We start from the raw sequence: 13,465 nt of genomic DNA on the forward strand, positions 1-13,465 counted from the left end.
AGGTAGTATCTCCACCACCAGTGAGGAGATACATCGATAATTGTCTGGCGTCATCAAGAGGCCATATAATCCTCATCTAAAACATCGTCAAGAAGATAATCCGCTTTACAACACGCTTTGTATTCGTCAATTACCCTTAACACCGATTCTTTGCTGTCTTGAAACATCAGTTCCACCTCATATGCCTCGTCGCTGATCGTAACAGGGAGGTAATTGTTGATATAAGCCTTTCGCTTGTACAACCGATCGAATTGTTCGCTAATCTTTTCAAACATGGATATCATCAGAGTATTATTTGAAAGCTGGATGCCACTCAATTGTCTTTGTTCGTTTGGCTGGCTGACGAAGGGTGATTTACGGCCGTTCACCATTTGAATTGCCAGAGGCACCCAGTCGACGAAATTGACACGTTGGCTGATCTTAGCCACGGCCTTGCGTATATCTTGTTGGTTCAAATTGTCGCCAATAAGATAATTCATAATCAGTATGTGTCGCAACTCCTGTGGCCTTTCCACTCGGTTCATCTTGTAATCATCTTTGAACAACTCCAAAACCATATCAAACTCATTGATGTAAGGGTGCTTCAGCAACTCATTAGTGAACGGAGCGAGCAGACACAGCAAAAATTTGAGTTCGGGGCTAGGAATAAGGGTTGAGAAGATCAGCTCGTACAGGGCATAAGCGTAGTTGGGGAATCTTAGGGGGTTCAGGACCAGGGCACAGACTGAGGAAATAAGTATGTTAGTAGCTTCAAATCGCTGTAGGTTGCTCAGACTCTTGTTGTTGAATAGGATGTTTTCGATTGAGTTGAGGGCATCGTTGTGGAAGACGCAAGTTGCCATTGAATAATCGATCAAGCGTTTGAGCGTGAGCATCGTATTGTACGGTTGCACCACCACATCACTGGTATCTTCATTAGAGGGGAACACACTGAACGTATTGATCATTTTCTTCTGGCCGTACCGGTCACTGAGAAGCTCCAACACCAACGAACCTACACCAGCCCCAGTACCCCCCGCGACCGAATGAAAAAGCTGGAAGTTGCCCAAGTTGTCGCACTTATCGGCTTCTCGATCGATAATGTTGAAAAGCTCCTCTTGGTGTTCGTTACCGTAAACGTAACCGTTGCTCCAATTGTTACCCGCTCCCAGGCCTTTGTCTGATAAGTGCACATTGCGAGGATTGATCATTGGGAGTACACTGGTGGTTTTGGTCACCACCAGCGGTTCGAGGTCGATGAGGACCGCACGGGGAGTGTATTTTACCTGGTCGGAGAGAGTAAAGAAAAGCTCAGGACGGTCGGTGCGGTCATTCTGGTAGTTTGGTTGGTCGGATCGAGTCATGAAGCGGTATTCGTCCGTGTTTGGGTACGGCGCCGAGGTGCCGTCGTCAGCGATCCCGTGCTCCTTGGCGAGCTGCTGCCAGTACTGACACCCAACCTGGTTACCACATTGACCTGCCTGGATGGTAATGGTTTCCCTGAGAAGTTAGTATGGCTCACTGGTGATGGTGGTAGCGATTTGTACTTACCCTGGCATGCGATTGTTAACAGTAATGTGTTGACGCGACGCGAAAATATATATATATACATACTAAGCGCAGACTGTCGCAGGGCATCCCGTGCGAGGCTATACCCCTCGCGACTGCCTTCAACCTGCCACATTGAGACTTGGGGGCTTCGAGAGATCAGACAATATGAGGAGCTTACATGCAAAAGCATCGGTTGCCCCGCAGCTATATAATGCTCGAGATCCCGTGAGAGAGTACACTACGTCGCTGATCTAAGGGTTCCATTACTTAGCTTAACCCAACCAACAGAAGCTGAGACTAAGACCACTCCTCTATCCTACCACTTTGGGTAGCGTGGCTAGCGTCGATCCAGAGACTTAGCTTACAATGGCTGACCCACAATCGTACTTTAACCTGCCAATTGATTTGAACGTCAATGAAACCGGCCCTCAAGAAAGCGCTTTCGACACCCTTGTTAAACAAGGATCCCCGGATGAAGTGAGCAAAGCGACCAACATGCGATGGATCATCAATCTCTTCCGAGAATGGGTCCGTCGCCCTCAGGTGGTGACGGCTTCCCAAGCCCATACTGTTATATACGTTTCACTTGACGAAGATAAGGTCATCCTCGATAATGAATGGGAGATGCTTCTTGCCATTGACGACGAGGATGCTCGAGAACGCTACCTCCGGTGCCGCCTTTCCAAATCCCTCGCGGCCGGTAATGTCTCGGGTGGCCCCTTTGATCTTGCTTGCGCCGACTCCAGACAACTCGAAGCCTTGTTGGAGGAATGCTCTTCGAATCTTCCTCGAAGTTTTGAAGAGGATTACGTTGACTATTTCCTGGCCTTTGTGTTCAAAGAGCGGGTGCTTGGACGCTTCAAGTTGTGGGCGCGGACGGCATTTAAGGAAGTGTGCCCCAAGGTCCCTGCGTCTATTGAAGAGATTGCTGACGCTTTTTACCGAGTGAAGGAGCAGCCGCTCGCCCTGAGAATCATCGTATACCGGAAGTTGATGGCTGTCACCCAACCTTCTAATCGCAACGAGTTTTCACACATGTTGGTCTCCGACGAGGCAGACCGGTTACTGTTGAATCGTGTCTTCAGAAACCACCCCCGACTTGAAGCCTTGAAGGGAAGGTGGACTGCCCTCGGACTTTCCAGTACATGCTCATGTATGAGGAACGCCAGTTCGCTCACATTTACCTGAAGGCCGACCGGTTGTTAGCCTTACCAAAGATCACTATGGATATCTTTCGGAAAATGCAAGAATACCGGCCTATCCCTCACCTGACGGATTACAGACCTAGACGTAGGCGTGGACGACCTAGACGTGGCAAGAAATGGAAGGGAAGGTAATTGGCGGTACAGTGCTTCCAACAACCACACTGACGCAGAGGTAATTGCGAACAGAAGTCAAGATTGAACGAGGCTGTACTTCAAACAGGCGCTTACTAATTGAGTTTAGGATAAAATGTATTACCTAACAGTATGTACCAAGATTGCAAAACTAAGAAAACAAACAAATCAAACAAAGGTATAAAGCCCTACCCAGCAGAGCCGTGAGTACAACTACCCGTTTAGTAGTTGTAGTTGTAAGATCTTCTTCTCTTCTTACAGTTGGGGTTGGGGTTCTTAGTGGGGGTGGGGTTACCGCCGCCGCTAGTGGGGACGGGGGCAGCGGTGGTCGAGGTACCGGTGCCGGTGGGGAAGGGATTCGACACCGAGGTCGGGGGAGGCGCCGAGGCGGTGGTCAACGACGAACCGTTACACTTGCCGAAGGCGGCGGCAAGGGCGTTGACGATGACGGTCTTGATGGTGTCGAAGTTGAGCAACCCGTCGATCAACGAGGGGACGAGACCAGATTGGACCACGGCGTCCAACACGTCGGACAACGAAAGGGCCTTTTCTTCGAACAATTGCTTGATAAGGTCGGCACCCCATTCCAAGAAGCCTTGGTCGGTGATCAATTGTCTCACCACTTGAGTGGCCAAGCCCGAGTCCTTTAACGATTCCATCAACGAGGTGACCAAGTCGTCGGAGGAGTCACGAGGAGCCAAGTCACGCTTGGGGACGATGAGGCCGCCTTCGGGGAGGTCTTCACGCTTGCCGATGCCGCTGATGATGTCGCCGATCAATTGAGGCAAGTTCTTGATGTTGTTCCACACAAGCTTGTAGATGTCAGCGTAGAACGAACAGTCGTTGATCAAGTCCTTGACCACTTGCACCGCGAGACCGGAGTCGTTCAACGCCTTAAGCAACGCCCCCAAGTTGATGACCTTGTTCTTAATCAATTGGACGATCAAGTTCGAGGCCAAGGGACCGAGGGTGGGGTCGGTGACCAACCACTTGATGATCTTGGGCGCCAAGTTGGTGTTCTTGATGGCGGTGAGCACGTCGGTGACGATTTGCGATTCACGCATCGCCAACTCGTCGTAGGTGAGTTCCGAGCGCTTCGATTGCAAGTCGGCCAATCTAGCGATGGTCAATTCGACCTGTTGAGCTTCTCTCTTCGAGATAGCGGTCGATTCGTAGATCGAGTAGTCAACGGACTCGGCGGCGGCCGAGCCGAGGACGGCCAAGACCACAGTGGCGGTAGCGACGTTCAACTTCATACTGGGAGGACAAAGACGTTGAGGAGTGGGTTTCTCGTGGTGGCTTATTGGCACTTTATATCGATCTTGCTCGGGGTCGGCACCCACGTCTCATTACCCGATTAGGCAATGGACTAGCTGCAGGTGGGGATTTCCCTTAACCAGATGCGGGAGTGTTTGGCTTTAGTCCGACATTATTCGTTAGGTGGAAAGCATAACAGATGAGTGCCCTTGACCATATCCAAAATCGGTAGTGCTCGTTTTCTTGGACCCGCCAGCCTTCACAGGCCACTGGGAGGCTTATTGACGTGGTGACGATCGGCAGGGCCGATTGACGAGTATCTGCTCGTCGGCGTTAGTTGCGGCGTGACTTATTTAGTACGTCCCGCCCGTTTTAACCGTCATCTTCAGACACGATATCGTGACATCGAATTTTTGATTTCGGGGCCCGTTTTTACGAAACCCTCACCTCAGCACTTTCCTACCGCGATTTAGTTAAACGCCACGAGCCCTGCTGCGCGTGCCTAAAATAGGGTGCGTTGCCAATTAACCCTAACTCGCCTACCCTCATTGGGGCGAGATTAACGTCGCCCGCCAGGGGTACCATGTCCTGCTTTTCTTGCCAAAGGTACAGCCAGGCGGGGCACATGGTTCCGTCTTCAGTAAAACTCGCAAAAACTGCTACCGCTCCGCGACCACCGCCGAGACCCGAGACGTCACCACCCCCACAATAGAAGGAAATCGTCATAGTAAGTAGCCGCTAGCCAAAACGCGAACGGGCAAGAAATGACTGCTTTGGGATAATGTTTACCTTCACCCGAACGTCACTGGCTAGACCACAGATGAACCTTATTGTCGGCGGTTTTGTGGCGTGTACTGAGAAAAGTTCGATATCCGGTCGTGGTAATCGATTATCAGCACTGGTCTTGGACTCTGCTACGGGCACCGTATGTTCGCAGCGCAACCAATGGCAACTCGGGATACGACCTCTGGGCTCGAGGCCCGCGACCTTAATTTACGATCGATTACGATAGCCGTGGCCTTTGACGAATCGACCTGTCATCCTCTCTTTTTTAGTGGCCTTAAGCTGACAGTCACCTCGTTTTTGTTGCGAAATGTTACCCCTGCCTTAAGCGTCAGCATGGTACTGGAAGCGGGCGCCTCGAAACCCGTCAACCTTAGAACGCGTATATGTCCGGCGTATATGTCCGCAACTTCCGGAGCAAACGTAGGGTTGGCGCTTACCAAAGCCTAATAACAAGGTTTTTCGAGGCTCGGTTACCTGTTTAGGGCATACACTACACCTGCCCACGACCAGCGGTCTCCGACACTTCGGTTCACATGCGACACCAAAAACAATCCCCTCTCAGTTCGTCAATTAGCTCATGCTGAGTAAGACCGCTTTACGGGGTACGCTCCGGGAGGCCCAAGGCACCGAGGACATTGACAGCGATCTCCGTGATACGGAAGCACTGGTGGCTAAGTTGAAGGTACTGCTCGACGCTCAGAAGGATCGGATGGAGCACTATCGCGCCCAGCTCGAGCAGCAAGAACGCGTACGCCAGGAGTGGCGGAAGGAGGCAGCCAATATCAGAGCACAGGCCCGACAGAAGCGGGCTATTTTTGAGCAGCTTACCAAGCAATTGGCGCAGATTCGGGGTGCCATCGCTCGCGAGACTCGATATCAACAGGTGGTGGAAAATGCCGAAATTGCCATCGCAGGCGATGACTTAAGTGTGGAAGACCATACACCCCAGCGCCACCGGTCAGTGGATTTGACCAGTATCACTAGCAGAGAGCTGTTGGTGTCGGAGGCTTCCTTGAATTCACATAATCTTGAGGATATTATTGTATCTCGGGGCGAGTCTCTCACCTCTGTGGGGCTGGTTTCCTTGGATGGAGAAGCAATTGAGGAGTCTTAGTGAATGCCAGTCTTACACTATTCCCATGATCTGGTTATCGTGGGATTTGTATGATCATTAGTTGTTTGTACTTCTAAGAAATCGATTAGTGCAAATAATTGCTAAAAACACACCACGAGTTGTTATTGCTATGGTGAATAAGCAAATAACTCGTAGTTTACTTCATCATCTACTGTTCGAGTATTGGTTTAGACTCACAATTCAAATAGAGAGCATTACTGAAAAATCACGGAATGCGAATCGTCATCAAAAACTTAAGTAGCAACAGTCGTAAGACCATCAATTGGGTACATAAAATCGATATTCAATCAAAAGCTATGGTCATTTTTCTTAATTTTTATCCACTTCATGGTTGTTGACATCGGGGGTATTTGAGGTCACATGACCGCACTCGAAATTCTCCAGCCACCACCAAGGCCATGTCGTCGTCGTTTCTGATCTATGACCTCGATGAAGACATCCGCAAGCTCCTCAATTTGGACAACTTCCTCAACGGGATGTCGGTGACTCTGTTCATCGAGGAGTTGTCCAAAGATCACTTCAACAAGGGCCAGGAAGTCAACAAGTTGGAGTACCTCGATCCCAAGCCATACATCCGGACGTTTGAGCTGACACTTCGAGAGCTTAAACAATTGGAAGGCAGAGCAGAAAAACAGCGCTCTCATTCGGAACGGGACACCGAGCAATTCGAACTTAAGCACTCGGAAAACGTCGTTCGTCTCTCAAACAAGATCGACGCGGCCAATGCCGACTTCGACGCCGTCGACGCCGAAATCTCTCAGGTTGTCGAACGATTAAACCCGTTGGGAAGCAAACTTACCAAGATCAGTGCGCTGAGAGACCGTTCACAGGAGACTATCTTCTTGATCCGAGCCTTCCACGGGTTCTACACCAAAGGCGGCTACGAACCATTGGACCTGTTACGGTCACTGAAACGACGCGAAGACCAAATCAAATGTGCTCGTACGTTGAGACAGCTACGATCACTTGGCCAAAAGCTTGGGGGAGAGGATGCCACTAAGCACACCAAAACTTGTGTTGAGAGAATTGAAGAGTTCTGCGAGTCGCTGGAACAACGGTGGCTTCAGCATTTCCAAACAGCTTGGGAGTATGATGACCTTCCCAAGATGAAAGAAACTGCGGATGTGCTCACTGACTTCAATGGCGGGGGGCTGGTGGTGCAACGTTTCATTGAGAACACCAACCTGAGTCTTCTCAGTCCGCCAGAGGATCCCGAACCTAGTTTATTGGACGCCGAAGATGTTTGGGTAAAGCTTCAAGACCCTAATTTTGTCGACAAGATCGAGGATCCTGGTACTAAGCAAGTTTTAGACCGCCTCAAGTTTGCGATCAAAGGTCAGCTGCGTATCATCCTTCAAGTGTTCAAGGAGCCAACTCAAGTTTTACGAACATTCTTGCAACGTGTCTACTTACAAATCATCTACGAGCGGGTGCTGGAGATCCTTAGTTTCTCGCTTACGGTGGGGATGTTGGCGCATGTGCGGATTTTGCACACCTTGTACTTGCTTGTCCAAGAGTTCACTCTGGATATCAAAGACTTCCTTGTATCCAACGAGTTTGATCGCGACAATGAAGTCGTGGGAGTGGTGAATCTGGGGTTCTACGAGATTTTCAGCGAGTTCCTTGGTGACCAATACTGGACTCGGGAGAAGCGGCTGTTGGTTGAAATCATTTATTCAAACATCCACCAGTTCACTACCGCGAATGAAGATGCCCTCAAACTGCGGCAATTACATGATAAGATCCGCGAACGCATTGAACCCTTCAAGCAACAAGATCAGATCCAAACCGAAAACCGACGCTTGCAACAGTTCAAGATCTATGCCAAAAAGCAAGCATCAAAAGTGACTGCAGCAATGGGGTCGCTGTCTGACCAGCCTCACCTTGAACCGAAACCTAATTTCGATTCTCAGCTTGAGATTCTGACGGTAGAGACAGTCCTCAAGAGTTCTATCGAGCTGATCGCTCGGATGATGGAATTAGCGCCGACGAAACTGTCCGAGTACGCTATGGAACTACTTGAAATCGTTATCTTCGATTTCAGTACCTTATACATTTTCGGTGGACTTGAGGTTTCCTACGATCGCCTTCTCGACAACCCGCAGCTGTGGGCGTGGATGCCATTATTTGGTCATGTCACTCTGATGCTTTATCTTGTGACCGCTGTCATCAAGCAAATCTTTATTCCGTGTGCCCTCAACACTCCGGCTCTCAAGCAGCGGATGTCTCTGCTTTCCAACAACTTCATTAGCCAGTGTGAAATCGGTCTCAATGTTATCTTGAATGACACCATTGAGATCATTGCCAATAAGGTGACTACACTCTTGGCCAAGCAAAAGAAGAAGGATTTCTTGACCGATGCCATCGATGGTGAAGAGGACACCGAAGCTTGTGAAGCACTTCTGGAGTACTTGCAAGAAGTATACTATTACGTGCAGAAGCTGCTTAATGGGGCAAACTTGAAGAATGCACTTATTCGCATCGGGATGAATGTGTTGAACCAATTATTGGAACACTACAAAAAGTTCACCGTTGACTATACCGGTGGTATCGTTCTCACCAAGGATGTTTTGCATTACCAAATGGTTATTGACGAATGGGGCATCGAAGAGCTTTCGGATCAATTCCAATTGCTCAAGGAAATCGGCAATTTGTTCACGGTGCTGTACGGTCTTATCGACTCATTGGTCACTGAAGGTAAGCTTGCTACGCTCAAAGCTTATACCATCAGACAGTACGTACAAAAGCGTGCTGACTTCCACCAGAAGCGTACCATGGGTGAGATGATGGAACTGTTATTGTTGAACTAGGGAAAGTAAGCTGGCACTTCCGGAAAGGTCAGTGTTTATCCGATCTGAAGGTTCATAAAGTCATATCGTATATTTTTGTAAAATGCAATGAGGTCACACGTGGTAGAGACTGCGAACGTAGAATATCCAGATCCCTACTGGGATCACGAAAGCAAGGACCAAGTGCAACCAGAATCCCAGCCAGTTGCGTTCCTCGTCGACCCAGTAGTACCAACGCTGCTTCAAGCGTGAGTCGTTAAGCAATTGGTTTGTGCGCTTGGTGAAATGGTTGAGTCTGGAGGGGAACAAGTATAGGAGCCCCAAGAATGCTACTGACGCCATGAAGAGGTAACCATATGTTTTCACCAGCAGATAGGCGGCAGGCATGTAGCACATTTCTGTGGAGTAGGAGTTGCTGTCACCGCCAGTGTGAAGACTGAGAAGCTGGATTGCGGGATATTTGACCCCGCCAGTCATGCCAGCAGCCTTTACCGTGATTTCTCGGGCGACCATGTCGCGTCCTTTATGGGTAAATTCCTGCTTAATATCACAATAATCGTGGTCATCACCAGCGAGAATGAGCGTGGGACCCACTGTCTGCATGATTCGCTTCAGAATCTCGTACTCGATAACCGTCTGGTACTCAACGCCTCGCATCAAAGGGAATAAGCGGTGGTTGCGTTCGCGACGAGGTCCGCAGCGTTGTTTGTCAGGCCACCGGTATAAGGGAACGTGGGTCAACAAGATGCGAGGGTTATCGGGATGGACAATATGCTGTTCCAAGTTGGTGAGGAACTCATTAGCCTCAGTATTAACCTCAGGGTTAGGGTGACTTAAACTGATAGTGTCAATCATGACGATCAGGTGGTTGCCAATCTCCACCACGCGGTTCAACTCGCCAAAGAACTGAGCGAACCGGTCACTCTTGGCTTTGGTGACATTCTGGAACCCAATATCATGGTTCCCAGGCACGCTCCAGTAATGGCGCCGGTTCAGGCTCAAGTCGTATATCAGCAGAAACCTCTTGAATTCATTGAACCACACGTCGTCACCACCGGTAGTATTCCACTCACGCCCCCCATCAAACAAATCGCCGAGGAAGATGACGGTATCGGGGTCCAAGTTGCCTTCGATGTAGCGGTAGTTTCGCCGCAAGTAGTTATCGGCACAGAACTCAAACACCCTCTGGAACCAGCGGGGAAGCTTAGGATACAGATAGTCGTCGATGATCTGAGGATCAGCGATGATAGCAACCCGGTGGTGGTCGGGGGCAGCCTGCTCCCACCGGTTCCACTGACACCGGCCAATCAACCAGCCCGGCTGGATCCGCTCGAAAAAATGGATGACGCTCACCCATACCACGAAGAGTGACACGACAAACTTCCAGTTGAAGTGCAATCGCGTCTGGGGAGGACGTGGCAGGTAGGCCCTCACGTACTCCTTCATGACACTTAATCGCACGCGAACGCCGGCGCGGTGGTTGTACCATGGCGGCTAAGGAACACGTAGTGAAATTTTACTATTCACAATACAAACTCAATCTATCCAAGTTAAATTCGAAGTGGTTCACCCATACGAATTGAATAATTGGTTCTGTTCAGCGAATTAGTGTTGGCGAGCGGTTGTTTGGTGTAATGGTTTCACATGGTGTTAGTGCCCAAAAGGTACGCGTAGCACCCCAGTTCTACTCCAATATAACAAATTATGGCAGCATTATGTGAAAAATGGCGATTTCTACGAGTAGCAGGTTCGTCAGGGACTCAACAATGGAGAACGAGAGGCATTGTTACGGACCCAATGGGGATTTAATTTGGAGAAAGTAGGTCTACCTAACGCCGTTTCTAGCTATCCTAGGCGGCTCGTGCAATATAAGGTTTATGCGGAAAACAAACACGATTTTTAGACGAAGGCTTTCAGCATAAAAAGTTTCAATTTACAATTATTTCAAGCACATTGTTAGGGTTCCGTTCGAGTAACTACAATGCAAATCAGAGGGTAGATCGCTTAATCTGCTATTACTTCCCTCTTGCATTACGGCTATCGTAGGCTGGCCAAGCTTCGAATTGTATGAAGAACAATATTTGTACTATACTTGACGCATGTGATATATGTATGAGATACTTGAAAAGCGCAATCGAGACGACGAAACGGGGAACGTATGCCCCAAACGAGATCCGATGGTATCACATTCTTGATCTAAAAACGTTCTATCCAACGTCGATGAAGTAAAAAGAATCAAAGAGGAACTACTAATGATGTCTTCCAGCACTCTCCAAACAAGTTCCCCTGACTAAATGCACCATGTTGGTGATGTATCACCACATGAAATAACCAGGGCCAAACGCTGGATACCGCCTTTTGGACCACTAAATCTCCACTTGACCCCGCCTTATGACCAGAAACCAAGCTCAATTGGGACGGGGTTCATCGTATGTGCCGATGCTAGCGCCCTGTACGAGCTACCGAGCGCAAAGGGCCTGCTTGCAGCTAATGCATCGGGATTATATAAACGTCTTTCGTCCCGCTTTTCTTAGCTGAGATCGTGGGGCGAATGGAGAACCCGCTAGCTGATGCGTTGGACAACCTCTCGTGGCAGTTTGGTCTGACGGCAGCCCACCCGCTCCGTCAGGAGATTAAGCTTGTGGGCGAGAGCTACCAGGCGATCCAGGCGTATCTTAAGCTCATAGAGAACGATATCGACGGATTGGAGCAACTAGCACGGCGTCAACAAGCAACAAGATTAAGGATTAAATCTCAGGAAATCACGGCTAAGGCTAGACCACCACCACAAATTAACAATTTACACAACCAGCAGTACCGGCCGTCGCCGCTCTCTCAGGCGGTGGGGCGCCGAAATTAAAGTATAGAGTTTTCATAGCCTAATAGACACAACACAACCAGGTTTTCGGTGGAAAGGAACACCGACCTCCTCAGTGTCTGCTTTAACTCACATCTGAAATGAAAGAAATACACAAAAACGGGCACTGTGGGCGGTGCCACGTGAAAGCAGTCGTCTTTCGTCAATAATTTAGAAGTCTAATTTCGCGGCCACAAAAAACCCATGCAGGGCGTCAATTGTTAGACATCGGAGGGGGAGGAGGGGGGGTTATCAACGAAATAATGCATACCCCCTGAACGTCACGAGCACAGACGCCTGATTAGACCGTTGTCTACGAGAGGAATCATTATCAGCATTAGCGACCTGTCACCATTAAACGCCATTTGGATAGGAAGATTCTTGGGGGTAAGCTTGCCTGGGGTGCCGTGGTAGGTGCATGGTGTTCCCCGCTAAAGTCCGACATGGCCCGAAACGACGACAGCAGCCACAGCGGTGGGCGGAAGCCGACAAATGTCGCGGGGGACAATTGCCGGCAGAGGAAGGATCCCAGAGCACCCGTTGGCAACAGCCGTGGCCAGGGTTCCCAAGGCGGGCGGGCGTGGTGCGTCGTTTGGTTATTGTCCCGCCCGGCTTCGGCTATAGCTGCGGTGGCCACAATGTCGGCTTCGTCGGGCCGAATCGCTTGCTCCCCCACGCCCACGCCCACGCACGTCAACAAAACAAGGGTGGGGGGGGTGCCACAATTACCTGGCTACGAGATTTAAACTCTGAACGTGAACATTCATTATGAGCCCCGGGCATCAAGCCACAGCCGTTTCTGTCTACCGGCGAGGGCGTCCGTCTATAGATCTATCAAATTAGCCACTCCAAGTCCTTCAAGTTCGACGCGCTCTTCAGCTTCAGCACCAGGTCCTTGCGCCGCTGGCGCTTCTTGATGACGTCGGTCTTGAGCGAGAGCGGGCGCACGACGCCGTGGAGCTTGAGGAAGAGGCCGCACGCGTTACATAGCGGCTCGCCCTGGGGGCTGCGCCGCCACAACGGCGTCTTAGTGGTGCCGCAGTTCAGACACTCCGTCGGCGGCTTGAGCTTCTTCGCCAGCAGCCGCGGCTTGTCCTTCGCCGGCGCCGCCTCCAGCATCGCCCCCAACTCGGTGAGCGACACGTACAGCGGTAGCGGCGTGGTGAAGCTCAGGTCGACGTCGCCAAACTCAAACTGGGGGTCGGGGTGCGCTAGTAGCGCGTGCGCCAGCGCCGTCGGGTTGACGGTGCCGTTGTTGCCAAACATGGCGCCGTTGTTGAAGTGGTCGTAGACGCCATAGCGGTGGGGCACCTGGGGCGGCTGGGTCTGGGGGTGGATAGGCGCCGGCGGCGTCGGCGGGGCGAACGGGTTAGGGTACGCCATTTGGGGGGCGCGGGGCGGCGGGAAGGTGGTCGGCATGTGGTAGCGGTCGTCGTCGGCCAGCGGGGTCGTCAGCGTCAGTGGGTGGTCGTAGAAGGAGAACTGAGGCAAGCACACTTCGCCCATCTGCTGGAGGTCGGTGTCGGGGTGGTGGTCGCCCCCGTTATATTCCCAAGAGGCGCCGCGGCGCTCGCAACCAGGGGGGTCCACTGTGGCGGCGACCGCGGGGAGCGGCGCCACCGCCACGGGGGTGTAGTCCTTTTGTTTGAGGTACATCAAGCGCCGGGCGATGTTCTCGATCCGCGGGCGGTGGTGGGCACAGTGGCGGGCGACCCGGTACACTTTCCAGACGTCGTCGACCAGCTGGTTCATCGACACGTGGGGGGTGTCGGAC

At 50.9% G+C, this 13,465-nt stretch overlaps 8 protein-coding genes across 8 annotated transcripts; 4 read left to right on the forward strand and 4 right to left on the reverse strand. All coding sequences in view use genetic code 12, as the record gives it.

Moving 5' to 3' along the window:
* Positions 1-53: 53 nt before the first annotated feature.
* On the reverse strand, positions 54-1,343 carry TUB4 (gamma-tubulin; the record flags this gene model as incomplete). The annotated part of the gene is made up of 1 exon (XM_034157026.1): positions 54-1,343. One exon carries the CDS (start codon positions 1,341-1,343, stop codon positions 54-56), a length of 1,290 nt encoding a protein of 429 aa, XP_034011044.1.
* A 553-nt stretch (positions 1,344-1,896) lies between these two features.
* Positions 1,897-2,718, forward strand: DIURU_004182 (uncharacterized protein; the record flags this gene model as incomplete). The annotated part of the gene is made up of 1 exon (XM_034157027.1): positions 1,897-2,718. The coding sequence occupies one exon, from the start codon at positions 1,897-1,899 to the stop codon at positions 2,716-2,718; it is 822 nt and encodes a 273-aa protein (XP_034011045.1).
* A 370-nt stretch (positions 2,719-3,088) lies between these two features.
* DIURU_004183 (uncharacterized protein) lies at positions 3,089-4,123 on the reverse strand (the record flags this gene model as incomplete). Its single annotated transcript, XM_034157028.1, has 1 exon — positions 3,089-4,123. One exon carries the CDS (start codon positions 4,121-4,123, stop codon positions 3,089-3,091), a length of 1,035 nt encoding a protein of 344 aa, XP_034011046.1.
* Positions 4,124-5,487: 1,364 nt separating this feature from the next.
* Positions 5,488-6,024, forward strand: DIURU_004184 (uncharacterized protein; the record flags this gene model as incomplete). Its single annotated transcript, XM_034157029.1, has 1 exon — positions 5,488-6,024. The coding sequence occupies one exon, from the start codon at positions 5,488-5,490 to the stop codon at positions 6,022-6,024; it is 537 nt and encodes a 178-aa protein (XP_034011047.1).
* Positions 6,025-6,443: 419 nt separating this feature from the next.
* SEC10 (exocyst subunit) lies at positions 6,444-8,855 on the forward strand (the record flags this gene model as incomplete). Its single annotated transcript, XM_034157030.1, has 1 exon — positions 6,444-8,855. The coding sequence occupies one exon, from the start codon at positions 6,444-6,446 to the stop codon at positions 8,853-8,855; it is 2,412 nt and encodes an 803-aa protein (XP_034011048.1).
* A 93-nt stretch (positions 8,856-8,948) lies between these two features.
* Positions 8,949-10,280, reverse strand: DIURU_004186 (putative lipid phosphatase; the record flags this gene model as incomplete). The annotated part of the gene is made up of 1 exon (XM_034157031.1): positions 8,949-10,280. The coding sequence occupies one exon, from the start codon at positions 10,278-10,280 to the stop codon at positions 8,949-8,951; it is 1,332 nt and encodes a 443-aa protein (XP_034011049.1).
* Positions 10,281-11,385: 1,105 nt separating this feature from the next.
* On the forward strand, positions 11,386-11,694 carry DIURU_004187 (uncharacterized protein; the record flags this gene model as incomplete). Its single annotated transcript, XM_034157032.1, has 1 exon — positions 11,386-11,694. The coding sequence occupies one exon, from the start codon at positions 11,386-11,388 to the stop codon at positions 11,692-11,694; it is 309 nt and encodes a 102-aa protein (XP_034011050.1).
* Positions 11,695-12,525: 831 nt separating this feature from the next.
* DIURU_004188 (GATA-type transcription factor) lies at positions 12,526-13,443 on the reverse strand (the record flags this gene model as incomplete). The annotated part of the gene is made up of 1 exon (XM_034157033.1): positions 12,526-13,443. One exon carries the CDS (start codon positions 13,441-13,443, stop codon positions 12,526-12,528), a length of 918 nt encoding a protein of 305 aa, XP_034011051.1.
* Positions 13,444-13,465: the final 22 nt, after the last annotated feature.

Source organism: Diutina rugosa (genome assembly GCF_008704595.1).
Source record: "Diutina rugosa strain CBS 613 chromosome Unknown scaffold51_size91455, whole genome shotgun sequence".
NCBI classification, from domain to species: Eukaryota; Fungi; Ascomycota; class Pichiomycetes; order Serinales; family Debaryomycetaceae; genus Diutina; species Diutina rugosa.